General features: G+C 50.1%; 2 protein-coding genes across 3 annotated transcripts in view; both read right to left on the bottom strand.

The window, feature by feature from the left end:
- The window catches only part of LSP1 (lymphocyte specific protein 1), a 39,808-nt gene extending 21,068 nt beyond the window's left edge, over nt 1-18,740 (bottom strand). The window contains exon 1 of one of the 2 annotated variants that reach the window (XM_051804080.1): nt 17,975-18,740. In XM_051804080.1, coding sequence (XP_051660040.1) covers nt 17,975-18,054 — 80 coding nt within the window. In that variant the 5' untranslated portion in view covers nt 18,055-18,740. Of the gene's footprint in view, nt 1-6,120; nt 6,511-17,974 lie in introns of those variants that run through there. The other variant, XM_051804081.1, reaches the window with a different exon arrangement.
- Nucleotides 18,741-18,835: 95 nt separating this feature from the next.
- Nucleotides 18,836-21,711, bottom strand: TNNI2 (troponin I2, fast skeletal type). The gene is made up of 6 exons (XM_051804405.1): nt 21,628-21,711; nt 20,587-20,715; nt 20,167-20,295; nt 19,706-19,795; nt 19,397-19,573; nt 18,836-19,081 (listed from the first exon to the last, which is right to left on the bottom strand). Exons 1-6 carry the CDS (start codon nt 21,709-21,711, stop codon nt 18,983-18,985), a joined length of 708 nt encoding a protein of 235 aa, XP_051660365.1. The 3' UTR covers nt 18,836-18,982.
- Nucleotides 21,712-26,358: the final 4,647 nt, after the last annotated feature.

Below are 26,358 nucleotides of genomic sequence, written 5' to 3'. Positions count from 1 at the left end.
ACTATGGCTCTTTCTCACGGTCTCTCCATCTCAGCCCTAAGGTTCAAAAAATTGGATTTTTTTTCTAAAAAGCAGGAAGTCTGGGCTCTGTTTTTGCAAGGGAGAAGCATGCCGGAGGGGAAAATAGATTTGTCAAAGAGGTACAGACTACCTTACCCAGCTTTAGTATTTTATTTTTTCCCTCTCTCAGAGGGAAACAAGCCTCCACAGTCTCTGTGCCTTAGCTACAGTCAGCCAGCATCCTTGATACACTCATGCTGGAAAACAAGCCCGAGCCTAGGAAGGTGAGCAATAGCTTTACCACTGCTTCAAGCCAGAATTAAGAGTAAGATTCATATCAGCTTGGTGCTTTTTATAGCACCGCTGGCTTGGCTACGAGTCACTCATTTTGCAGTCCCTGGGACAACACAGTCTCCCCAACAGCAGGAGGGAGTTTTCAGTCTGAGCAGTGGCAGGAGGCAGCAAGGGAGGCCGTGAGAACACGCTGCTCCGCTCCCTGGGAGAGTTGAGGCTTCGTTTATGGCCACTGCTGAGGAGTTGTGCTGCAACAGGAACCGGAGTCAGCAGCAAGCCCTCGGCCCCCACTGTGCTAAGGTAGCAAGTTTTCATGAGGAAAAAGGGTCTTTGCACCCCAGCCTCTTGCCATGGGACAGAGGCATGCAGCAGCCCCAGCTGCCCTCTGCCCACAATAGAGCTGAAGGACCATGTTGCTGATGTTTGATGACTGTTTGGTGCTCCATCAACAGAGTTAGAAATGGTAGGAGAACGGGGAAAAAAGAGAAAAAAAACAATCTGGAAGCTGAGAATTAGTTCTTAAACACCATTTACACACCATCCCAGCTCCAAAGCCTCAGACCTCAGCTTCTCCATCCAGTGCACTCTCTACTGAACCATGCTCAGATACATGTGGTGTTCCTTCTCCACTCCATCAGAGGATGCGGATAACCAGTGTTTGCAACCCTGAGGGGCTCAGAGGCTCACTACAGCTCCCCAAAATTTCCATGGGCTCAAAGTTCAGGCCCTAAATATCCAATTGCTTAAGAGCAGGTAAAAAAATCAAAGTCAAGCCAGGTTAAAAGCAAACAAACCCCATCAGCTGCTTTCTGGGAAAGGTCAATGGTAGGTGGAGTTCTGAAAAAAACAAGCCCCAGGGCTGGGAAAATATGGGAATGGATCCACAGGATACTCAGAGGGGACAGATGAGCTGCGGCAATTGGAGAGAGAATGATGAGCTGCTGTCTGCAGAGTGAAAGCAGAGCGTGGGCATCCCATGAGGCACCCAGGGAGGGGCTACCCACCACACACTGGCTTAGCCCCTTACCCTCACCCTGCCCCACAGCTCAGCTGGGTTGCAAATCACCAGGTCCCTCCCGACTTGCAAAATGTGGTGGCATTGCTCTGCAAGCAGCTGGCACCAGTGAAGCCTCACCAGGATGTGGAAATCCCCCAGGCATGCCCCAGCAACACTGGGCGATCAGTGTAGCCAAAGAGCTCTCCTGGTTGCTCCTCCCTGCCAGCAGCATCTGGTCATGTCTCCCTTCCCACCCGCTCCCCACTCACAGGGTTTGCAAAGGTGTTCACTAGTTCTGCCCTGGCCGTGGTCATGGGACACAGAAGGATAACAAAAATAAAGGCGACTAATAAAAACGTCAAAATAGGGAGGATTTGGGAAAGGGAGCACTGTGGTGGGCAAGCCCTGCAGGGACCATAGGCTCCTCATGCAACATTTGAGGCAGTATTGCAAAGTATGAATCCCATTGATGAAGGTCCTGTGTCCCCCTGTCCTACGCCAGCATCCCTCCCTCCTCTCCCCATGCAACAGCTCTGCTAGGGGCTCGTTCCTGCACGTTCATTTTTCCCATCTCCCCTAAAGAGCTGCCTCACTTCTTCAGAGCAAGAATTCCTCGTTACCCATACCTATCCACAAGCCAGAGAGGTGGACTAAAGCAATGCTGCAATAGCCCCCAGAGTAGTTATCTCCCAAACAACCAACAGTGCCCAGACCATGTCAATCACCCCCCAAAAAAAAAAAAATGTTCTTCCCCGTCAAAGCACTATCCAGCCCTCCCAAGTGCTTCCAGCTCCTTGTTCCCAGCTCAGCACTCAGGAGGTCAAGACAGAAATACTGGAGTAGCATCTTCCCTGCTGAGAAACATCCTGGCAAGCTTCAGGAAACATCGCATGCAGGCAGAAAGGAAGGTATCCCACAGAGCTGGGGAGAGCCCCCATATCCTGATCCAACTAAATATTACACTCATGACATACACCAAAATTCAAGGAGTTCAGAAAATTTTAAAGCTACCCCTAATGTTGAGGAACTCCAAGCATTGCCAAGAGCATTGCTGGACAACGCAGTACCGAGCTGTAGGGAGAAAGAAGGAGCCATGCAGCTGCCTCATGGGTGCCAGGACATGAGTGTTGGCATCAGCTGGAGGTGGAAAACATCTCATCATGTATGGCAGGCCAAAACGCAAAGGCATGCAAGATTCATTTCAGATCTCACAGTTTGGCTTCCCATGTTAATGGCTTCACAGAAGATAAAGCAAAAGTCCCATCCTATAGAGTAAATAATTAGCTCTATCATGTGATTCAATTTTCTGACTTATAATTAGAGACACTCATTTATTTGTTGCCTGTGCAGCAGCCATGCTCTGGAGCCCCTGTTCTGGACCATGTCCCCATTGTCCTAGGAAGCATACAAGCAGTGTGCAAGAAAACTGTCCTTTTTCCCCCCAAGAACAAATCACAGCTCACTTCCGAATGGTACCCAAGGTTCACCCACACGCTGCATAAAAAACAAAGCAGCCAAGACAGGAGCAGTACTCCTTCTAACTCACATCCATCTGCATGCACACTTCACCCCACAGCTGCACACTCCAGCCAGGCATCGACAGCCCAGCTATGAGGACACAACTGCAGCAAGACACCGCAGCACTTAGTGGGAGCAATGTCAACCAGGAGGCCCAAAAATCTGGTTTCAAGGAGCGGCACAGCTGATTTACAGAGAGGCTGATTTGTAGGTTAATTAAACAGCCATATTCTTTTGTGAAACACTTGAGGCTCGATAAACAGGGGGAGAATAAAATTCCAGCAGGAGCAGATAATGAACTGAATGAATCGACATAAGAGGCACTGGATCCCTATCTTATTTATAGGAATTCATTAAATGGATAAGGAGAAAAGAGACTTCGATAACAAGATAAAGCAGCTCATGTTTGGAGTCTTGTGGGTGTGCAAGGGATCATCATGCTACAAAGGGAGAAATCTTTCCCAAGTGATACCCTGATAGAGAAACTATGCCGGATAAGGGGAGTGGAGGTAGATAGCCCTGCAATTGTCCATTCTTCTCATGCCTTTCCCAGGTAATTATTCAGCCACTCCTGCTCTGCAGTTGCAAGGCATAACTCTGGGCTCTTTTCAGTCTCCAACTTTTCAGATGTAAATGGAACGTTCCTGCCTGCACCTTCTGCAGAGCACCTTCTTCAGTGAGGAAGAAGGAAGGCTAATTTTTCCAATCCACCTCCAGGCTGGGCAGAGGGGAAAGACGTTTTCCAGAGTGCTAGCTCAGCACTTCAGCCTGAAGGTGTCTCCAACATGGTCCGGTGCTCCAAAGCACATCAAACCACTTCCAAGCACAGCATGCACTAAACCTGTCAGCAGTCAGTGGAAAAGCCTTTTCATGCAAATCAGGCTCCTGGGACCAATGCTTGGGTGATGCTCAGCACATGGGCATGGTCCCCTTTGTCTGAAATGCTGGGAGTTTGTATCAAGCACAAGACAGGATGCTTAAAGCATTGGAACTCAGCTCTTCAACCCAAAATCCACAAGACTTTTACACTGGTTTCAGCTCAGGAACTCTGAACGCAGCTGTTGGACAGCTGACAAATAGCTCCCTTAGCTGAGCCATGCTCAGGGAAGGTAATTCCCTGGTTATCCCCGCTGACGACCTGCAGCAGGAGCAGCCAGGTAAAGCTTGACACCACATCGAAATCCCAAGTGCTTGCAAACATGGCTCTGAGCAGCCGTTTTCACTCTTGTGCTCCAGGTCTTGGACACATCAGATGAGCCCAGGACCTACGCACTGTAACCACTCTGCCTGCAATCACCTTGGGACAGACAAAAGCAGAGCACAGCAATCTTGACAGCAATATATCTTCAAGCCAGAAGCCTCAAGCCATTCACTGACTGAAGCAGCTTGTTCCTGCAGCCAAGGTGGTAAGGCTTGCAGAGCCAGCCCCACAGTCGTTCTTAGCAGGGAAACTGCTCCGGGAGAAAATACAACTGCAAAACAAACTATGCTGTGTATGGAGCAGACCTGCCCATTCTGCTGTTGAATCCTGTGAACATGAGCGAGGCTATCTGTGTGTAAACCATGGAAATCCCTCACACCCACACCCCACTCCCTTCCTTTTCTGTAAGCAGGACTGGAAAACACAGCCACAAAGCCAAACCTCAGCCAGATTAAGTGTAATAAACCCCGCTCAGCACAAATGTCACCTTGTAAAAGCCCCTCTGAGTCTCTGGGACACGAAAAGTCCCTTATGCACAGCAGGATGAACTTGGAAACATCATTAAGGACAGGAAAACACCTCTGACTTGGGCTGTGTTGAGGACAGTTCTTTGGACGCCCCTTTTCTTTGCATGAGGCAGACATGCTTCCCCCTGCTCTCCCCCATCTGCCACCCTGCAAAATAAATTGCCACTCAGCTGTGAGCAGTTCATTTGCCTGACCCTCCTCAATACCAGCTGGCCCCAAATCTGAGCCCATCTCTGCCTTCTGCACACCCACAAAGAGATTTCCTTACCCCTCAGGAGCCCCTGACCAAGCCCTTTTCTGAAACAGGGATGTGTAACTGAGATCCCAGTCCCTCCGGGCTGAGACCAGGGAAAGAGTCCAACAGGACAAACAGGAGATGAATAGAGAGGAGTCAGCTCCTCCTGCCCGCTTTCCACCCAGGGGCCTGTGGAACCAGTGGGAGCTTTTGTGCCGACTGCCCTGGGTCTAGAACAGGAGAAGGTGGCAGGGACTGGATGGCTGTAGGAGCCTGTTTCCCTTCCAAGGTGGGAAACTCATTTGAGAGGTGAGGTTTAGAGGCTGCAACACTAGTCAAGGAGATCCCAAATTGACTGGAAAACGCCTGTCAAAATAAACCCCACTTTGACATCCTCCACCTCTATGCTGGAGACCAGCAGGCACAGTGAGGACAAGGGAGCCAAGAGATACCCAAGATGCAGAATGTGAGTCCAGCACTCCCTAATTCCACCTCTCACCCAGCTGCTCAATTAATATAAAGAAGTGAGAAGTGCCTCTCTTCTGTCCAGTCAGAGCCATCAGCATGGCACACCACCATTGTCCAGACCCGCAGAGGAAAGCAGCATTTCCAGCTCGCAGGGAAGAGCAGATTGACCGCATGGTAGGGAATCCCAGAGCCAGCAGACAATGTAGCCATCCTCCCCAGCTCAGCCCCGGCTGACAAATGGGAATAAACCCAACTGAGCCATCCACCTCCCTGCCCTGGCAATTAGACTCTAAGAGAAAGGTTCAAAGCGCTATTGTGATCAATTAAATCAAAAAAAGAACAGTGTCAGCTTGCAGCCGTGGGAGGATCCAGCCCTTCACTGATCTCTGAATTGAAAACGCACATCACAGCGTGCACAACGTACAGTTCCTACAGGGAAAAAAAAGAAAAATCCTTTTTCTAGGCAGGACCATTCAGCGCTCAGGGGACACAAAAAAGACACGTACTGAGACATCCCTTGCACGGAGAGCGGATGGGGCGAAACCAGCCGCTCAGGTGAGTGTCACAGTACAGTTGTGCTCAGTTATTTCAGTTGGGAGCTCCTGGAAAAACCATCAGTAAGTTCAAATCTGCTTTTCTCATACAGCTTTTGGGGAGGAGGGGCGGGGGGGGGTTTCTATTATCCTTCCTTCCAATGCATTGAGTCTGCTGGAAAATCAGGATGAGGACGAAATTCACACGATTTAAAGGGACACGAAGATGGTCGTTGCGACACACACTCCCCCTTTCCCTACCCGACGCCCCCCCACCCGCGCCCCTCGGCGCGGGCAGCGCCAGCGGGAGCCTGGAGCGGGTCCCCCGCGGGCAGGTGGGTGCTCACCTGATGAGGTTCTGCAGGCCCTGCTTGCTGGAGTTTCTCCTCAGGATCGCGCTGGTCATGGTGGCCACAGGCGCGGCGGGCAGGGTCCCGCTGCCGCCCCCTCCCCAGCGCCGCAGGCAGCCGCCCGGCACTGCGCGCTCCCGCGGCCCCCTCTCCGCCTTCAGGAAGTTCTGCAGCTGGTTTCCTTTTGTTTCTGCTAGCCCCCCCTGCTCCACACCCCCGGCTTGTCTCCTCCACCTCTACCTCCTCCTCCTCCTCCCCCTCTGCCTCGTGGAAGTGTCACGGGAGAATCTCTGCGAGCGCAGCCGCCGGCGGGCCCCGCAGCACAAAGCCCGGCGCTCCCCGCTCCCCTGCGAGAGGGATTCTTTTCTCGCTTTAACTCTCTTCTCTCCCTCCTTATCCTATTCAATCCCCCCCGCCCCCATCTTTCTTTTTTTATTCCCCCCCCCTCTACCTTTACTACTGTTTTCCTGATTACACAAAGCAACTAGGGAACAGAAATCCAGGTTGGCAACTTGCACTAGGCGGGCTGTAAATTACTCCTAGTCCATTCACAGCAGAAGTCTTGCATGAAGGTTTCACCTCCCAACAGTCCCCGCACACCCAAAGGTGAACCAAGAGTCAGATTAATACGAAAGGGGCCTTGTGCTGGGAAATGCCATACCAGAGAAAAATGTTCTCCTGTGATGGAGATAGCATTTGTACTTTGGGGGAATCCTCAGAGAGGCAAGCAGCATACATCCTGCTTCTGCTCTTAGACTTCCCCTTCACCTGCCCAGGTGACCAACTCTCCCATGCCTGTTTTCCCAGCCATCAAATAGGGCAAGGGAAAAAAAAATCTGGCTTGCCTCCATGAAACACTGATATTTCAGGAGATTAAAGAAGTGTGTGAGTGTTTGATGAAAGACTAACATTGCCACCTGCTAAAACAAAATGCCCATCTGCCATGCATTCAGATTCATGTTCATCATGGGAGTGCTATCGGGGCAGGGATTGGGGGGGGAAGTCTTCTTCCTTACCCTGCATCCACATGTGCTTTTTCTGAGGGGAAAACATCTTTTGCCATGCCAAACCAACAGGTGCCTGGACTTGTACCTAGCAAGTTCCAGCCCTGCCTTATAGTTGCACATTATGGTGCTCCTGGCATGGCCTGCCCATGTTCCCCAAGGTACGCGGGAATATTCGTCTGGATGTCTCCAATATAGAAGCAGTTATTGTGGAATCACCCTGCTTAGACCCTTACCTTCTTTCTTCTTTCAGTCCCTCTCATCTCATTTACACATTTCCTTTCAATCACTTCTTCAGAAGTGTTTTTTGACACCTGATAAGCTGAAATGGGGAAGTTGCCCATGAAATACACCCAGAAGTCTCAAATAAAATAAGGAAGTGTCTTTCCACTGTCTTTTCATTTTAAAACAGCTTATTTTTTTTGTGCAGGTATTTACTAAGCATCACCTAAGTGATTATGAACAACAAAAACAACAAAGCACGGACATTGATGCTGCCCTTACTCTGTGGGCTGCTCAGACAATATCACACTACATATTTTTCTTTCTAAATTTGGTGAGAAGATGCAAGAGATACACCACAAAAGCTCTCTGTTGCCAAAAAAGAGCTTGTCCCAGCCGTGCAAGTGCTTGCAGAAGTAATTAGGTTTAAGCATGTGAACATTCCTATTGACTTCACCACAATTGGCCAGAGCTGAAATGAAGTGTGCACCTACAGGGTTTTCTTTTTGGAGAGAATCAGCCCAAACCTGCCAGTGACTCCCATGGTCCAAGCCAGACAAGGATGCAACTTGAAGGAGCCCTGGCAGGCAGAGACATAGCTACCAGCCATGGGCTAGCAACAATGAGGGGCTGAATGAAATCACAGCAGGCACTTACTTCAGGCAGAGATGCCAGGTGATCCCCAGGGAGGTGAGGAGGGGCAAGGAGGAATGCAGCCACTGTCACCAGGAGAAGGCAGGAGCCTGCTAGGTGTGGAGAGGGAAAGAGGCAAGGGTACACCGCTACCTACCAGAGGCGAAATCCTCCATTTAAATGGGCAGAGGGAAAAGCTGTTGATTCCCCCAGCAAGAGAGCCTTGGCTCCACACCTTGGTTTGTCTCCTTGAGGATGCCAGCATGAGCTCTTTGTCTTGCAAGCACTCGGCAGACTTCCACCCCAATTCCAGGCCTGACTGCCTCTCAGAGATAGGGCTTTCAATGAATAGGGCTGACAAAACCCATGCTTGGATGATGAAATCCAGGACCAGAGAGAGGTCATGACATTAGCTCTTACTGGTCTAAGATGTTAAGATAATTTGGAAACACCAGAAGTGAAGCAGTTAGAAAAGAGGTCCCTTAATTGCAACAGGCTGAGCTCTGTGTTGCTCCCAGGGAGAGACATTCCCGGTACTGAACTCCACCTAGAAAAATCTTGCAAGATGTCTGGGCTACTCGACCTCTGGGAAAGGCTTCCTGCCCTTCTCCCTGGCTTTAATCTTTGAGAAGGATACAAGGTATAACAAGAGAACTCATCCTTCCTCCAGCGTCAGCAGGGTCCTGCAGTACAACAGGGAATGGAGAGCAGAGCAGGACCCACAGCTTGCAAGAAGGGAAGGAACTGTACACCAAGTTACACATGGACAGAGTCACTGTCTCCATCTCCATGGGGCAGGGACCATTTAAAACTATTATTTGAAGGCACAAAGGCTGTGAAAGAGAAAGAGCAGTGCAGGAGAAATCCCACACCATCATCTTGCAGTACAGATGTGCCTTCAGTCCCCTCTCCTCTCTCTCACTGCTGAGGCCACGTGCATCAGTCTGAGTCACACCATGTATCCAAGAACAGTAAGGTCAGCATCAGTCCCACAGCTGCTCATATCCTTTCACAGAAACAAACCTCCTAGTCCCAGCAGGAAGCGAGTAGGAGTACAGTGGACACAGGAAGAAAAACAAAGAATTGATTCATCTGTTATTTTTTGGCACAGTTTGAGCTAGGAGAACCACCATAAATCTCTGCAGCAAAAATGCACACCGCTGCAGGACCTGGGATGGCTGGAGCACCCAGGAACACATTGCATGGCACTGAAGAGTTTCCCAAAGCTCTTCCCAGCAGCAGGGGAAGCAGAGAAGGTGAGATGCTAAGAGAGAGAATGAGTCTGTCCCATCACTGTGGGAAAGAGAGCAGGAGTCCCAGAGAGAGATAGGGCCGCACCAGTTCCCATTAATTACACAATCATTCTGCTATGTAGGACTAGTTGCAAAATCAGTTGAAGGCTCACACATGGTCTAGAAAAGAAAAAAAAAAAGAAACAAAAATACTCTAGTCCTGTAGGAAATGCAGCCCAAGCAATTCTTTCCAATATTGCTGGGATGCACTGTCAGCATAAGCCCCAGGTACAGTCACTGTGAGGGCCAGTCTCTTACGATTGCCTTCATCTGCCAGCATGGTTTCCAGAGGCCCATGCCTGCATGTCAGTGGGGATCTCACCCTGAGAAGATGTTCTTGCAGGAACAGCCTCACATCTTCAGCAAGGACACAGAGCCCTGTCTCAGCTGGAGACCCTGTGCTTCCACCAGCAGCCCCTCTAGGACAATGGAGTAGATGGGGGAGTGTCCAGTTTGTCTTTTAAGTGAGGCATCTTTCCCTCTGCCATCACAAACCTCTCTCCCTCTCCTAACATCTCACCAGCCTCTCTTCACCATGCACATGCAACCCCCACTTTGAACCAGCCCAGCAGACATCAGCATTTGCCCAGCCCTTCAGGAACCCCTGCTCTTGAAAGCAGGGAAAGGGGCACACCATTTGGTACATCAGGTGCATAGATGGTGTGGTTTATACATTAACCTGATGGATAGGGTTTGCCCACCTTACCTTCACTCCAAATTCTCACTTAACTCAGTCCAGCTTACTCTGCCAGCACTCACTTTTGGGCAACCAGAGACCAAAACAGGCAGTCAGAGATAATCCCAAGGAAAGAGCACATCTAGCAGCCAAAAGCAGCACGTTGTCTCCTTCACACCAGAACAGCTCATTACAAGCTCCAGAAGTGTGCTGCCAGGAGGGCAGGGCACCTTGCCTGTGCAATTAGCTCAGGGTGCAGGGGAAGGAGTGCAGGCCCAATGATGCTCCCTAGCAAGCCCTCCTCTGCCCTGGCCACGAGTCAGGAGAGGATATTCCCAAGCCAGCACATGACCCATGGGTGTTCAGGGAGGGGGGGCCGTAGGCAGGAGCTGTCTTGGCTCAGAGCTTTTGCCAGGCCTGCGCACTCAGAGGAGCACCATGAAGAACATGTATAATTGTGGGCTGGGTCAAAAGAGCCAACAAACACTGTGTCATACTAAGTCTGAAATATTTGGCATGGGATCAACAATGACTTTCTTCCGAAGACATCCAAAGAGGCAGAAATGAGAGGGAATCAGAAGCTGGATCTAGAAGGAACATCCTTCTTCCTCTACCCCACTGCTACCTCTCAGCCTTACACAGTATGGAAAAGGGACTCTCTCTGGGGAACTTAATGGGTATATCCATAAACCTAAAATCCCAAGAGTTTGCTTCATTTATCAGTGAGAGGGGAAGATACAAGCTTACAAGCATTGTAAGAGAAGAGGCTTTTGTTCCAGGGGTCATACAAACCAGTACAAAGGATGGATTTTAAAAACAGGAGAAGGAGAGAAGCATTAACTGGGTAGCCCAGCATAGTTAAAGGATATCTGAGCCCCTGTTGTGCTAAGTGCTATGCAAATAGTGAGATATTACCTGAGCCACTGCAGTGAGCCACCATCCCAGTTTCCAGACCGAAGCCAGGGCCAAGTGATTCAGCCAAGCCCTGGAGGAGTGCAGCTGGTCCAGCATGTTAAGCCAGAGTCATTACTGATACTGTGCCCCATATCTATATATTAGGTTAAATCAACAAAGCCATTGGGAAAGAGACAGGAAGACAAAACAATGACTGCAGATAAGACACTCCCATCCTATGTAGGAGGGTCATTACAGGACAAGAGGAGAACTATTGGCCCTGAGGAGACAGACTCCATCTCTTTAGGATGCTTCTCCACTGCAGGGCCAAGAAGCAGGACAAAGGACTCCAGCCAGGATGGATAAGCTATAGGCAACTGCTGCCAAGTGGTTGTCTTTCCCCAGCAGACACTGTAGGAAATGCCTAAAAAAGGCCTTCTTATAGCATCACATTGCCTTGTCACTGGTCTCTGCTCACCAAGGTTTGGAAAACTGCTGAATGAATTTGAATTTTGAATGTCTATTCAAAATAAATGGAGCGGTCTTTGATTTGACTAGCTGGATTAGATGGGAACTGGGCAGCTGAAGACACCTTCAGACATCTCCCACGTTGAGTTTGAGAGGGGCATAACCTATAACAGAGGCACCACCTTCCTTCACCAAGTGGCATCTGTGTGACGTGTTTAAGCATCATCCAAAGCCAAGCACCACATTTTGTTGATAGGCTTGTAGGACAGTACCCCTGCACAAGTGCAGCCCTGTCAAGCCATGCTGCTCAGCTGACCACACAGCTTTCAAGAAGCAAAATACAGCTTCTGCCCAATATAAACTTATTAGCTCATCTACAGCTGTTTTGAGGCCCTGATGTTGTGCAATACAAGCAGTTTTAGCAATTTGCTTTACACTGCTGGGCTGGTTACTTTAGCTGGAGTCAGAGTAGACTAAGTGGATAAGAAGGAACTCCCAAGCACTGTTTGACAGTTCCTGCTTCCAAGCTACACCCTCACTTTAAGTCCCTCCTTGTGCTGGGGAAAGGCATCTAATATCACCTTGCCAATATCCATCCATGCCTCCCTCTCTAAGCTGGGCAGAAGACAGAAGCTGTTTTGAAAAGGCCTGCAAAAGTATCATCATGTATCCAAAAAGCTTGAAGACACATGGCTCCATCAAGTGGGGCCCAACAAAAAGCTGAGATGAGCCTTTCTGCACACAGGGCAGCTAAGGCTGTGTGCAGGAAGGTGGTAACTGGCATGGAGATGCAGCAGAAGAGACAAATGCCACCCTAAGGAAGGAGAAGTCCCACCAGAGCAGGGGAGCATAGTCTATCTCATTAGTCTGCCCTTCAAGACAGCTCAGCTCGGGCACAATGCTGTCAGCTCATGTTATGGGAAGCTACGTGACAACTGCAAGGAGGCACTTATTTTAAGAGGAAATTATTATTGTCACCAATTTTATTGGAGGAGAACTTTGCCCCTCCCAAATAGCTGGCAGCAGTGATTGCTTGGGGTCTGTCAATAGTTCAGGGTTTGTCAATGCTAATAGCTCCAAAGCAAGCTTGCACTGGAAAGGAAAATGCTTCTGCAGCAGAAAAGCACAAGCATGCACAAGCACAGTAGAAGAGATCATATTTTCCAAACTATCTGGCAAGGACTTGATAAAAGGCGTTACACATACTGTCTGCTCAGCTGCAGCAAGCAACAGATACCTAGAGCCTTCCTGGGGGAGAGGCTCCTTGGTAATGCAGAATTAATCCCTAGCAATCTGTTTTCAAAATGAATGTGTAAGGGAAAGAACCGAAGACCTCCAGCTGATGCAAACTGGCACTGCTTTATGGCAGGAAGAGCGATGGTGCTGATGTACACTGGCAAAAACATTTGGGTCTACACATCTGTGCAATAGCAAGAGAAATCCAAATAAACTGAGATTCAACTAAACCAAATCTTGTACATCTCCAATCAGTTGCCCCCAGATGGCCCCAAGTTTTCAGATCATTGGGTGCAAGTCACCAATCAAGCTAACAGAAGCCCAGTGACTGCCATATCCATTCATTAATAAAGCCAGCTGGGTTTCCTCATGCTTCTTCTTCTTTACTTGGGTATCCCTTGGACAGTTACCAGATGCACCAGGCTGTGGTGGATGCATTGCTCCTCTGAGACAGGGTGAACTCAAGTAGTTCCTGCATTTGACACTCCCCTCATATGACTGAAGATGGAGCTGTCAGCATCAGCTCTGCTGCAGCAGCCCATCCCAGGAGGGACTTGTTTAAAGAAGAAAATAACAGAAAATATTTTGCCCTGCCTTGCTGCAAGTTCTCCTGCAGATGATGTGGGCTGCAGGAGTGGAAGCCACTGCAGACCTGCCCGTGAGAAAGACAACTCTGAGTGCTGAAACCTGGGATTAAGACAGTCCAACGGCTGCCTCACACATCTGGTGCGTGTTAGGATGGATACACTGGCAAGGAAAACATACATGGGCTCCAAGCAGGGCTGGTTAACCCACTCGTGACTGAGCCTCTGTGGAACATGCAGACAGTCTGAGGACTGCAAGATACCTGGCCAAACCTCAGAAGAGCAGGGCTATGGCCTTTGCTTCCTAGATGATACTGGGAAATTAGGGAGCAATTCAGGTGCCTAAACATGGGTGTCAAGCACCACTGATGATGCCTTGGGTTACCTAAGACAGCTGCCAAGGCCTGGCAGATGTCATACAGGTCCAATAGGAAACTCTCTAGGGTAGTAAATATATAGTGGGCAAGTTCTACAGTTAGGGCATCCCTTCCTAAACATCTCAACTGTCCAGCCTTGCAGTAGAGTTAACCTGTCCTCTTTTCCCTGAGGCAGTAGGCCATCAGGACAGCCACAAAGCACTCATCATGGTGACACTCTGACCTTGGTTGGGCACTGGAGATGCTCCTCTAGTACTGATCATACCAAAGTCATGCCATGCAGGACAGCTGCCTTCCCAGAATGTGCAGCACCTCCTAGGACATATTTTTTTACTCATATACCAGATGACCATGATCCAGAACAAAACCTGGGCAAAGAGGCCCCTGAGTCCCTATCATAAAAATATAGACCCGTGTCTTCCTTGCATTGATGTACATCCTCAAGGTTTGTCCTTATGAAGGACTTCAGAACAGAACAACCCTATGAGAATCCATTCCCTGTGCATTTGGCTTCAAAGGATGCCAAAGCACCTCGTCAGTCAGCCCAAAGGCTCAGCCTGATTAGGAGTTTGTTGGACATATTAAGGGAACAGAAACTGTGGCTACAGGAGGTCAAAGCTGCTGTGCAAGCTGGGGTGAGCACCATCCCTCCCAGGCAGGTTTGCATAGCTGGACTGTAGCAGGAGGGCTGCATGGAGAGGACGAGGGGAGGGCATCAAATCCTTGCGGCCTTTCCTCTGAGCCCCTGAGGGCCACTGCTGGTCTGCAGTCAGTCAGAGTCAGATTACAGTCCCAGGAGCCAGGTGGTCACACCAACGCCTTCTGGAGCCTGGGCAACAACTTTATTTGGGTCAGAACTCCCACCCCCTTCAAAGAAAAAGCTGTTCCTACAAAAACACGGCACCAGTGAGGTCTTGGAGCACCTCCTGGCCAGGTGGTCTCTCCAGATGCCAGTCAGTATCCCGGCAGAGGCAGCAGCCAGGCTGGGTGAGTGCCTAGTTAGGAGCAAGCCCAGCTCTGGGGAGAGCACCAATGCAGAAAGGAGCCAGCTCAGCCACTGTGCAAACCCACAGCTGGGGGGTCACATGGGTCACAGGGGTGATGGATGCAAAGAGGGGATGCAGGCAGAGCATCAGCCGGGCTGGATTAGCAAGGTCAGTGAGGGTCAGAGCAGAGGGGCCCAGGATCCCCAGGGCATGCCAAGGTTAAGCACTTCCTGCCACACCACCAGCCCCTCCAGTTACTGCAAGCAGAACAGTTTTCAGATTTTGGGAAAAACTCTAAACCCTCTGAAGTAAGTTCACCCTACAAAATCCAGGGCAAGGGATTCCCACAAGCTTCAGAGCCAGACTTCACACCAAGAGTTTTAAAACAGCCAGCCTTCAAGCCAGCAGAGAGTCTTCTGAGTTAAAAAAAAAAAAAAAAAGAAAGTAAAATTCAAATGAAGGCTCCTGGGCAATCCCTTGCTTTAACACACACTCCTCCAAACCCATAGCTTTACATAGCAAAATAAGCTCAGAGGCAAGGCAAGGCAAGGCATGCCAGGCTTAATTTATTTTTTTACCCCCAAGGAGAAAAGGGCAGTGAAGGCACCTGATACCTCCTATAATTAGAGACAGTTCTTTACCCCTAATGCCGCTGCCAGACCACCTATATCCAATTTGGAAACCATAAGTATAACCCAGTCTCATTAAATAATCCATCTGGTCCTCCCCTGTTTATTTCCCTACTATTTTTCCACTTTAATGAGCCCAGCTGGGTCAAACTGTGACCAGTTACTCCTGAGCAGGGATCAGCCATCCCTCCATCCCACCCCCAAGGAATCTAGTGCACTGAGGGGTCCAAAGACTCTCCAAGTATCAGTTTTCCCAGACAACCTCCTTCCAACCATGGATATACTTAGCAACAGCAGTCATTTTAGCAAAGACCCTTGAGAGTCCTCTAAGGATCTGGAGAATTCAAGACAGCTGGGGACAGACAGGGCAAGGAAACGTCTGGGGCTTGCTGGCACAGCAGAGCCTCTCCCCAGGCAGTGACCATACATGGGCCGCCAAGGGCTCCCTACAGCTCGTGGGGTGGGAAACCCCAGAAGGAAGGAGATGGGAAATTTGGGAAAAGCCAGTCTCATCTCAGACCCCACAGGAAAGAGAAACCTGCCACATGAGCCATGCTGCCTCTCAGGTGCAGATATCCTGCAGAGCACAGCCCAAGCTGTGGGGATGTGCACTGCTATGGGTGTAGGAACCAAGGTCAGAGGCTACCTGAAGCCTCCAGAGTTTTATGGAGAGAGCTCTGAGTAACAGATCCATTGCATGCTGGGCTCCCAGCCTCCCACTGTCAAGGCAGGACAACCCAAGCAGCCACCTCCCCAGAGCTCCCTCCAGCTTCTCGCTTACTTGGGAAGGCTCACACAGCAGCAGTTTCCTAATACAGCAATTCCAGTTCATGGAAGAGAATGTAACACCAGTCTGGTTTAAGTAGTGTTGCACTGGCATCAGCAGGACTTAGCCAGCATGTCCCAATTTGTATGGGGAAACAAAGTGGGCTATGTTCAAATTAAGATTTCTAGGACATTTTCTAATGCAAGCTCCTCTTCTATATACACTGGACAGTTAAATAGACAAGCACCTATACTTTTCTGCCAACACCTCCCACTGTGCATTTACACCCAGGAGCCTTGGGATTTACTTTCCTGGCAGCTCTATCGCAAGACTCACTGCTCACACCTCCATCATGCTTTAGGCTGTCTTAGAAGCATTGTCCTGACTCCATCCATACACAGGTCAGCTTGAAAAAAGCTTTTTCATCAAGGAGAGGAGATCAGAGAGAGCTGAGTTAGCCACAGGGTGAGAAAATGTAGCACCAAACAGCAAGTAAACACTTCCTTCCTCCATTTGGGGACTGGTAATCACCTAGGAAGTGTTTAAATAGCACAAGTAAAAACAGGAGAAATTTAGAGCTGCACATGAAACTATTACACAAATTGGGAGGAAATGTAATTTTCCTGATTTTTAAAACAAAGAGGAACTTATTTTTGCTCACTACATTTGTCATCAAGTTTCATTAAGAAATTTCATTAAGATTCTAAAACACACACAGCTAGAGAGGAAGGGATGCACCACGCTGCTGTCACTGATCACATATACTCTTTTTAAACATGTTTCTAAAGGCTGTAAGGGTCTGAGTGCTACAGAACAGACTCCTCCAGACAGCCTCTTATTTAGTAGGAACTCCAGCAGGAAACAGAAAAGGGAACAAGCTGACCCTGCTCCACCAGCAGACCCCAGCGGTGGCCCTGCTTCCATCAACATACCAGCACCTGTAGCAACTGCAGCAAGAGGGGAGCAGGAAAGTTTGATTGCCTTGGGCCACGCACGGCACCTGCTCCTTGCTACTGCAAGGTGAGCTGAGCCTGCAAGAGAGGCAAAGCCACGCTGGAGCAATGCTGGGAATTGTGTAGATTCCAGTGCTGAGGAAACCCCTGTGCTCCCCCAGAAACCAAGGCTTTCCTTTGTTTCAGCAGAAAGTCATGCACAGAGTCTTCCAGCACCTTTTGAAGTTTCCAGTCAAATCTTCAGCCAAGGCTAATTGCTGTCAAGTGTCAGCCTAAACACTTAGTGCAACCACTAATGACAGGAGATGACACACCTTTCTCCTCTCATTGTCACTCAAGAGTTTTTTTCCCCTGTCAACATTAACTGTGCTGGCTCTCAGAAGCCTTGGGGAGAAATGCTAATGCAAGCTTTGAAGCTGGAGGTGAAAAAATCAGGCAACCCCCTAAGCTCACTGGATGCTCAGCCTGAATCCAGTCCAAGTCTGAGTACTTCTGGGTGATGCACCTTGGTTGAGTTTATCTCTGTCTGCCTCCACCACAGACAGATGTGGTCTCTGCCGCTGATCTGTCTTCTTTTAACGCCCATGGAAAGCTGCCTGCGTTGGAGCAAACAGATCCCAAATTTTACAGTCTCTGCTGATAAAGCTATAAAGCAGAGCAGAGGCATAGGGAGATGTATAACCTTACAGCAGCTAGCCTGAAATACTGCCAGGTTAATTTGGCTAGAGACATAGGGCACACAGCAAGAAATCAGATGTGCCCAGCAAGCAGAGGATGCAGCTGATCTCCACCCATTGGTCTTAGAGATGGGTCTGATTTTGGCTGTGGAGCAGATCCAGGTCACCAGATGCTCACTGAGCTTGCCTGCTTCTGAAGCTGTCTTTCCCCACTTGATCAACCCCCTCCCAGGGACTTTGAAGTTCAAAGGGGATGAGAGCTTTAGAAAAATCTAAGTCTCTCCCTACCTGGAGAAGCTTTTCAAAAGCCTGATGGAACATCTGACCCATTCCAGCCTTGTGGGTCATCACTGTTTTGGTCGCGCATCCTCCTTGCCCACCGTTGCCCTCCCCCGTTTCCCAGCCTCCCAGTATCCCGGGACTGGAAGGCAGGTGTGGTGTCCCCAAGCCTCACCTCTCGCTCTCCCCAGGGGATTCATCTGCCACTTGGCTCACACCTTCTGCACCCTCCTGGCACCCCTCCGAGTCTGACATCTTCCCTCCTGGCTGGCGCGGCGGCCGCACGGACAGCTCCAGCACAAGGGTGCTGCCGCCGTTTCGCTTTTCCTGTGCTCAGCAGAAGTGAGCTGTGCCGGAAACTTCATGGTCTGAGGGTTTGGGGGGATGGGAGAGGGCAGAGGGAAGGTGAATTTGGGGGTTTCTTTTGTTTGTGCTTTTTTTTAAAAAACCATTGAGACTGACTTAAGGTTTTACTTGTTGGCAGCTAGGAATTTGGAAGTTCTGGGCTAACCCAAAAGGAAAGCAGGGGGCATGGACATCCCCACTGTGGCAGGAGAGGCACTGCTCCCCCAGCTGCCCATGCCACTCTGGTGATAGCCATCATCTCTAAACCACAGCGCTCTACACTGCACCAGTCCTGGGGTGCTGCCACAGGTGCTGTCAAGGTTGTCTTAAATTTGCCTCTCTCAAAGCCCACTGGAGCTGAAGGATTTGCTTCTGCCCTGCAGCTGTCACCCCTCTCCTCCCTTCTGGGCTTTGCTTCTTCCCCACAGCTTCCTGTTGATGCCATCATGGGTTGAGGTTCTGCAACACCTCCTGAGGCTTGGACCATTATCTTTTTGTCTCTTCGCCACTGGGGAAGGCCATGAGCATTCCCAGCTTTGGAGGGGGACCAACAGCAGAGAGGTTCCCCTCCCCACAGCACAGTCCCTGTCAAAGCCTCCCCAACTCTACCAGGAACCCCACTGGAGGGGCAGACCCTGCTGGCACCATGTCATGAGTCAGGGTCTGGCCACCCAGGCAGGCAACACCCACCTCTCCCACCAAAGCTTTATTTACATCACTGCTGCCACGACGCAGCTCTTCACAAAACTAGAGAGAAATGGCACCCGGTCAGTGCCCCTGAGCCCGGCGGGCAGCAGGGACAGCAGGGAGAGGAGGACAGGTGTGGAGAGGCAGGTGCTTAGTTCTCGCCAGCCTCGAACATCTTCTTTCTGCCCTCCATGCCGGACTTCTCCTCAATGTTCTTTCTCCAGTCACCGACATCACGAAGATCCTTCTCCTGAGGGAGGGATGGTCAGGTTGGTGTGAGTGGTGCCCCCCCAGTGTAAGAGCCCACCTGAGCAGGGCCCCTCACCTGTCCACCCATGGAAACCCCCATATCAGCTAGAGGAACCCAGTTCCACCCATGCTATACATCTTTTTGGACTACACCCTCCTGTTTCAACATCACGGGTGCCAGAGGAGGAAATACTGAGCAGGAAGAACATTATGGAGAAACACTCACTCTCATCCCTGTCTATCACACAGGGAGGTGTGAGCCCTGAAGAATGGGGGCCAACTCCTGCTACGGGCATAGGGGAGAGGGAAGGAGTACCTTCTCGGTGTCCTCCTTCTTCACTTGCTTCAGGTTGGCTCGGAGGTCCATGCAGACCTTGTGCTTGGAGCCCAGCAGAGCCCGCAGCATCGCATCAGCCGACATGCGCACTCTGCGCAGGGGCGGCCTCTTGAACTTGCCACGCAGGTCAAAGAGTTTCTGATTCAAGTCTTCCAGCTGAGGGGGGATGAAATGAGAGGGGCAGAGATATAGCAGGGCATGGGTTTCATGAGATGGACCCAAGCAGCGCTGGGAGGCATGAAGAATGGGCTAGAGACTCCCTGAAGGATGGCTCCAGGGGAAACTCACCTCCTTGTTAGTCTTCTGTAGCTTCACTTCTGTGTCATACCTCTCCTCATCCACTGAGTCTATCTTGGCATGAAGCTTTTTGCACAGCTCCTGGGGGGAAAGCAGGGAGGGGTATTGACTTCTGGACCCACACACATGATTCCTCCCTCCTGATAGCTCTGGCTCTGAAAGATCTCAATCCAGAAGACTAGGTGGGGTCGAGACCAGCTGGCAAAGGGTGGCTTGTCCTAATCTCCATGCTACTGTCTTCACACAAATGCTACCTCAATACATCATCAGAAACACATTTTTGCAGAGAGACCCCACCTGCCTCTCAAGCCAGTTCCACATCCATCCAGCTTCAGGGCACCACAGGTGAGAAGAGTGTCAAGATGGGAAGGTCAGTCTAGATCCACCAGGCTGACTGATGGAGTCAAATCTTTTCTGCTCCAGCACTGTGAAAGGGTTAAAGGAGTATTTACCTGAAGTTCCTGCAGGGATCCTGGGAGTGACAGGGGAGGGCAATGCTCTGCCAGATAGTTTTGCTTTTCCACTTCTTTAGCAGCTGCTTCTTTCTCTATTTCAGTGACAGCAAGCTGGAGCATAGCACTCTGGAAGGCAGCAGGAGAATGGTCAGTGCAGGGTGGAGTCAAGGAAAGAGGGAAGGGGGCTCAACAAGGGAGTGGGAGCCCTGATGGAGAGGCAGCTTGGGGTGTTCCTGTCAATACCACCATCTCGAAGCAAGAGAGAGTGGTGGGGACACAGTAAAGAGTGGGGTGGGAGGTCCCCACATTGTGCATTATGGCTTCTTCTAGGAGAGGGAGTGCTGAGAGCTGAGTGGCTTGGGATGGGAGATGGGGTGGTCGGGACATACATTGCACAGCCACAGCAGTGCCACATACCTTCAGGTGCTGCCGACGGGCAGTGGCTGCCCTCCTCTTTTTCTGCAAGTGGAAGAAACAAGTGAGAAGCAGGTCATCAGGTGCCCATTCCCCTTTCCATTGCCCTTCCCCATGCAATGCCACAGTCCACTAAGGACCTGCAGCCCTGCCAGGGAGCTGCTCCAGCCAGGAGCTTGACACACAGTTGGTCTCCAAACCAGTGGCACTCAAAGAAGAGTCTCCCTGCTCAATCAAGCTTTACCAGCCTCAGGAAGCTAAAACCTACAAAGTGCGTCAGGAAAAGATAACAAGGGTGATGAACTCAAAAATATGCATATAAAATATAACTTCAAACTTGCTTTCTTGGGACTTTTAGCCTTTTCTTTAATTTCCTTTTCACTCAGACACGTGTTTTACTTTGCGCTCAAGCTCATGGCCCCAGTGTCTCTGGGTGCTAAGGAGCTGTGGGATGTCTTTCTGAGCGGTCCATGGCACATGCCCCGACACCCTAGTGAGAAGGACAGGCAGGCAGGTGAAAACATGAAGGCTGTGTAATTTCTTGGAGCTGAAAAGACCCAGTGCGGGAGATGCTGAAGGGTGTGTTTATCACAGCTGGAGGACAGACACGACTACAGGTTTCTTTTCTATACCTGTCATGTGCTGAAACAGCAACAACAGGAATTTATAAAAGAAGCCACAACTTCTGCATTTCAGCTGTTTTCTCAGCATGTTGCCCAGAAGACCAGGCAAGGCTGAGTTGGGCTGGCACAGGACAAACACACCACATCTGATATGCTGAGGGGTGGGGAGCAGAAAGCAGCACTTGGGTGTGAGTCTGTGCTGCATAGAGGGGGAAGTGGATAAGGATGTGCAGAGCAAAATATAATAAAATCTGACATGTCTTTCATATGCAAATGGTGCCAAGGCCCTCCTGACAGGGCTGGAGGGCTCTGCAGAGGAAAGGCACCCAGCTCAGAGATGCAGCACACCATTAACCAGAGGATAATCGGGCGCCTTGAGTGCTGTTAGCCCAGGGCTTATTCCTCATCTGAAAACTGGTACCATAGCAAAGAGTCTCCTCACAGCCTTTTCTGGAAGCTCTGGGTTTGATGGGGAATAAAAGCACCTGTTGGACACCAGCACCATATTGTGGAGTTTGTATGTGTCCCTGACATACTCTTTTCTCTCAGTGAGAACAAGCTTGAGCTTGTGGTGTTTCAGACATATGGGGAGGTGCCAAGTAGAGATGAAGGATGGAGCAATTTCCTAAGAGGAAATGTGGAGTGACAGAGCCATGAACAATCCTCCCACACCCTCCCCTGCATTTCTCCAGCTACCTCCAGCCCCACCTGACTCTGCCAGAAGCCAGGGAAAACTTGCTAAGAATGCAACCTCCACCCTGCTCACGCTCCCCTGGATCCAGGTCTCCCTGGATTGCCTTTGAGAAGCGATTTGGCAGTGCTCAGCAGGTAGACAATGAAATGCTAGATGTGGGGAAGGAAGAGAGGATGCTAGGCCAAGGGCTGAACGGTGGATGGACGATGGAGGAGAGGTCGCTCTGGACCACTGCCTTCCCAGCACCATCTCGTGGCCGGCTGAGGAAGCAGGAATGGAGGGAAAAAAGCATCTAACTCCAAGTCAGGAGGAAAGAAAACTCTTTCAAAAGGGATTTTTCTTCTCCTTCCCATGTTTACCAGAAGGAGTCGGCAAGAAAGCCTTGCCATGAACCATTCTTCCCACACACACATAGAGCAGCTGATTTTCCTAAGGAGGAATGGTGAAGCCAGAACTGATGCCACGAGCATCACTGAAGGAAAAACCCCAGCAAGACACACTTACCTCTTCACTGTTCAGGAAAAGCAGATGGACAAGTAAAGGAAGGAAGAGAAAAGGGAAAGGAGAAAAAAGGCAGTCAGTTAGGATCCTAATTGGAAACAAGCAGAGGAATCTTAACAAACATAAAACGTTGGCAGTTGAACAAAAGTTTTTAAATGCCAACAATATATTAGAGACAGAAAAATGGGAACTTACTCAGACATCTTGGTTTAGATGGTTGTGAGCCTGAAATGAAAACCAAGAAAAAAAGTTCATAATTACTCATGCTGGTTGTCACTTTCTTGGGTTTTAAAAACAAAGCAAGAATCCTCTAGAAAATAAAAAGAGGAACAGGCTTGTTCTTGTTTCCCAACTTCACCAAATTTTCATCATATAGGGAACTAGGCTGCAGTTTGTAGACAAGAGCCAAACACGTGCCTCCTCATAGAAACACAAATCTCAGCGTCAGGGGACTTCTGTAAGAGACCAAGTGAGGCCAAGAAATACCCCAAAGCCTGCAAAGGGTTGGCAGTGACCCCAGGTAGCAAGGAAGGACCTCAGAGGATGCTGCTGCCAGTACACATACCCACTGTGTGGGGCAGGGGAGCCTGTTGCAGCAACCTCAGCACAGGTGACATGAAGTGGGGTTGGAAGTTGTGGTTGACTTGGTAAAGGCTCAAAGAGTTTCCCCAGATAATTCCTTGCATTTGCCTTAAATGGAAATTTTACAGGTACGACTCAACATATTAGAGAAGAGATGGAAAACCACCTTTGTTTTGCTGTAAGTTATCTCCACCATAAATAAAATTTTACTTTTCTAGCAGAGCAGTATCTCCTGCTTGCATCTCCTAATGGAATGATGCAGGAGTGTCAGCCAAGCCCAAACTGAGCTAGTCCTTTGCAGAGCAGACAAGCCCCCAAAATGCAGGTGTCTGCAAACCTGGGAGGCTCTGTTGGGAGGTGAAAGTGTTAACAGGGGCTCATGCCCGAGGCAGGAGGCACAGCTTGCAGGGCCAAGGAAACTTTATCCTGGAAAATGTGCAGGCCCATCACATTACTTTAGGGAGGAGGGGGGGGAAAAGTGCTTCTAAAAATGGCCAGGGAGCTGCAGAAGGAGCTGCAGCTGTCTCCTCGGACGCAGCCTTTCCCCGGTGCCAGCCCCGTGACTCAGGGAGCTCGGAGCGATGCGAAGCACAAGCCACCGCAGGTGGCTGAGCTACAGCTGAGGGACGGGGCGGCCGAGGAACGCCGGCTATTTTTACTCCCATCCCTGCCCCGCGCACATGCACCCACTTCGGCGGCAGCGACGCCGAGGAAGCAAGCGGACAACGCCAGGCTGCAGCTCGCTGCCTGCCCTGTGGGCTTTAAATCGTCTGTTTCTGGGGGAGGACACCATAAATTTGGATGTCGGTCCCTGTTCAAAGGTGTTTTTGGGGAGGAAGGCGCTGCAAGGACCAGGTAGGGAGCTGCAGGACGGGGTGTAAATAGGGAGTTATTGCCGAGTTACCGCAGGCAAGGATCCCGAGTCCTGTGGCCCCAGAGAAGTCAGCGCTAGGGAGCCTGTGGCTCTGCTTGCCCTCGCCAGTCAAGCTGAGAGCAGAACCAACCAACGGAGGGGAAGGCATGAAACCAAAAAGAAAGAAGCTCACTGGAACAGACAGAGGGAGACTTTCCAATGTGCAGACCTCTCTAACAGGCAAAGGATAGAGCATGTTTTACTAGCACCCCTGTTTCTCCCAGCAGGTCAGCCCCTCCACCTGGTATTTATATGCCTAATACTCAGGTGAGTAAATCTGCTTCCCCATCACCCCCTAAGAGCAAGCTGGGTCATTAAGAGATATGCAGAAAGGCTCACCCAAGTCTGGAGGAGAAAATCAGAGTCCTGCGGGCTGGACGGAATGGACAGACGAGCCGCAGGCAGCTGGCTGAATAAGGAGGTATAAAAGGGCGTCTCGGGTGGCTCAGCAGAAAATCCACCTTCTCTTTAAGGGCATGGAGACCTTCTCAGACCAATGATGTGCAAGAGTCCCTTGTGCACCTCCCTTGGCTGGAAGGACAGTCAGGCAACCCTGGAGGAGAGGGAGAGCCCCCAGGGACGGAGGAGTGGGGAGAAGGAGAACATCTTCTACCCATAGGGTGGGCAAGCAGAGGCACCCTGGAGGAGCTAGAGAGGTGTTTTTCCTCAGAAGTGCCAAGAAGGGACTTCTCCCTCCTCCTACCACCAAGCAGTCACAATAGATATGGCTTCAAGATTGTTTGGAGCACCAGCTCCCTGCACACAGCCATCCTTCTGCAAGGCCTCTAATAAAAATTTGTCCTTAGAGACACAGAGTGGCTTTTCTATAGACAAAGGCATGGCTCAGTTCACCTCCAAGGGCTTGTGAGCAGCTCTGCCCTTCAGAAAGGAAGAAAGAGCCTGCACCCCAAAAATCCACTGCCGACAGCATGTGCAAGAACAATCCCTTAATGAGCCATCCATCATTAGCATGCTCTTTTAATCTCACTTATTTCCCTCACGTGGGAAATATTTGCAGCTCCTCCCTGTGTGAATATTTCCACACAACTCAGGTTTTTTTAAAAGCAAGCTATGTAGTGGCAGCTTCAAGGCTCACAGCCACCAAGGGGCTGGGGAGAGGCAGCAGAGCATGGGGGAACAGCCCAATGCTGCCAGCAAAAAAGGTAATCCCCTCCATTGGATGACCCAGACCCACATCTCCATGGATCTGAAGGAGAAACAGGTGGAAATGTAGCTGGAAATATTCCCCAGCCCTGGTCACAGCGCATGTAGTGCGTGTGTGTAGGGGATCCCATGGAGACAGGGACCCAAACAGCTCCTGCCCTTCTCCTCCAGCCCAGGCATTCCCTCCTCTTCTAGCCAGGGTTTTTTAGGCTGATTCAGCCATGGCCCTGACAATATATTGCAGCTGCCTCCCAGACATTATATAGATAGTGGCAAATCAGCTGCTGAAGGCTTCCTGTTCCACCAGTCTTAGCACTGTGCAAGTGAAGGACAGATGCACAGATGCCTGTGAAGGAAAAGCAAGTCCTTGGGATGAGCTGGTGTCTTGCAGGGGCTTGCCCTGGTAGCATGTGGAGGAGGGAGAAAGCCCTAGCGTGGGCTAGGCTGGGCCCACTCAGCATTTGTCCCGCTGCAACATTGCAGCTGCACACATTCTGGCCAGTGCTGGCCCATCATTCCTCCAGAGAGTAGCTCAGCTCTTGGTGGAGGAATCAAAACTGGGGGAGTTCTCCACTCAAAAATTCCCCACAGCCAAGCAGTTTCCTTTCAGCCCCGTGAGATGAAGGCTTCCTGGACCCCCTGGAGTCCAGGCATGCAGCACAGCAAATGAGATCTGCTCAGAGTTCAAGGGTTTGATTATCACCTTGTGATAGGGAAGTGTTGGCCTGAAATAGTTGAATAAAGAAGTTCAAAAAAAGAAGTCCCATAAGCAAAATTTTGGCCAACAGATGTGTTATTAGGATACAGAAGGAGTGGATAGTGAGGTATGGTAATAGGATGAGCAGAAGGTCGAGCCTCCAAGTCTCCATAAGCCTTTCCATGGAGCTGCCTTGCACAGAGGTTAAGCTGTAGGGCAGATCTCCCAGAAACAGAGAGGCACTAGACCCAAATGTCATGAGGAAGAAACCCAGTGAGGACCAGGAAGAACGGAAAAACAGAAATGTGCCAAAGTTAGAAGCTATGGTTAACATTAAGAAAGACAGAGGGCTTTTCCAAAGGAATTATGTAAATGTTTGAGTGATGAATAAACAAGTTCCTTGCAGAAAAATTCAAGGAAGACATAAGAAGGCTCCAGGCAAGTCCTTCGGAGAGGTGCTCGGCTCTGTGAGTATGAGGTGTGAGAGTTTTACACAGGGGCCAGCAATGGATGCAATGTTCACACTTGGGTATCTTCATGTGGGGCAGCTGACCTTGTTCCCTTCCCTCATTCCTCTTCACCTGAGCTAGAGGAATGCACC

Source organism: Manacus candei, unplaced genomic scaffold (genome assembly GCF_025592945.1).
Source record: "Manacus candei isolate 608988 ecotype Guabito, Panama unplaced genomic scaffold, ASM2559294v1 h1tg000060l, whole genome shotgun sequence".
NCBI lineage: Eukaryota > Metazoa > Chordata > Aves > Passeriformes > Pipridae > Manacus > Manacus candei.
Note: the sequence above shows the minus strand (reverse complement) of the source record. Positions and strands in the feature narration are given on the sequence as shown.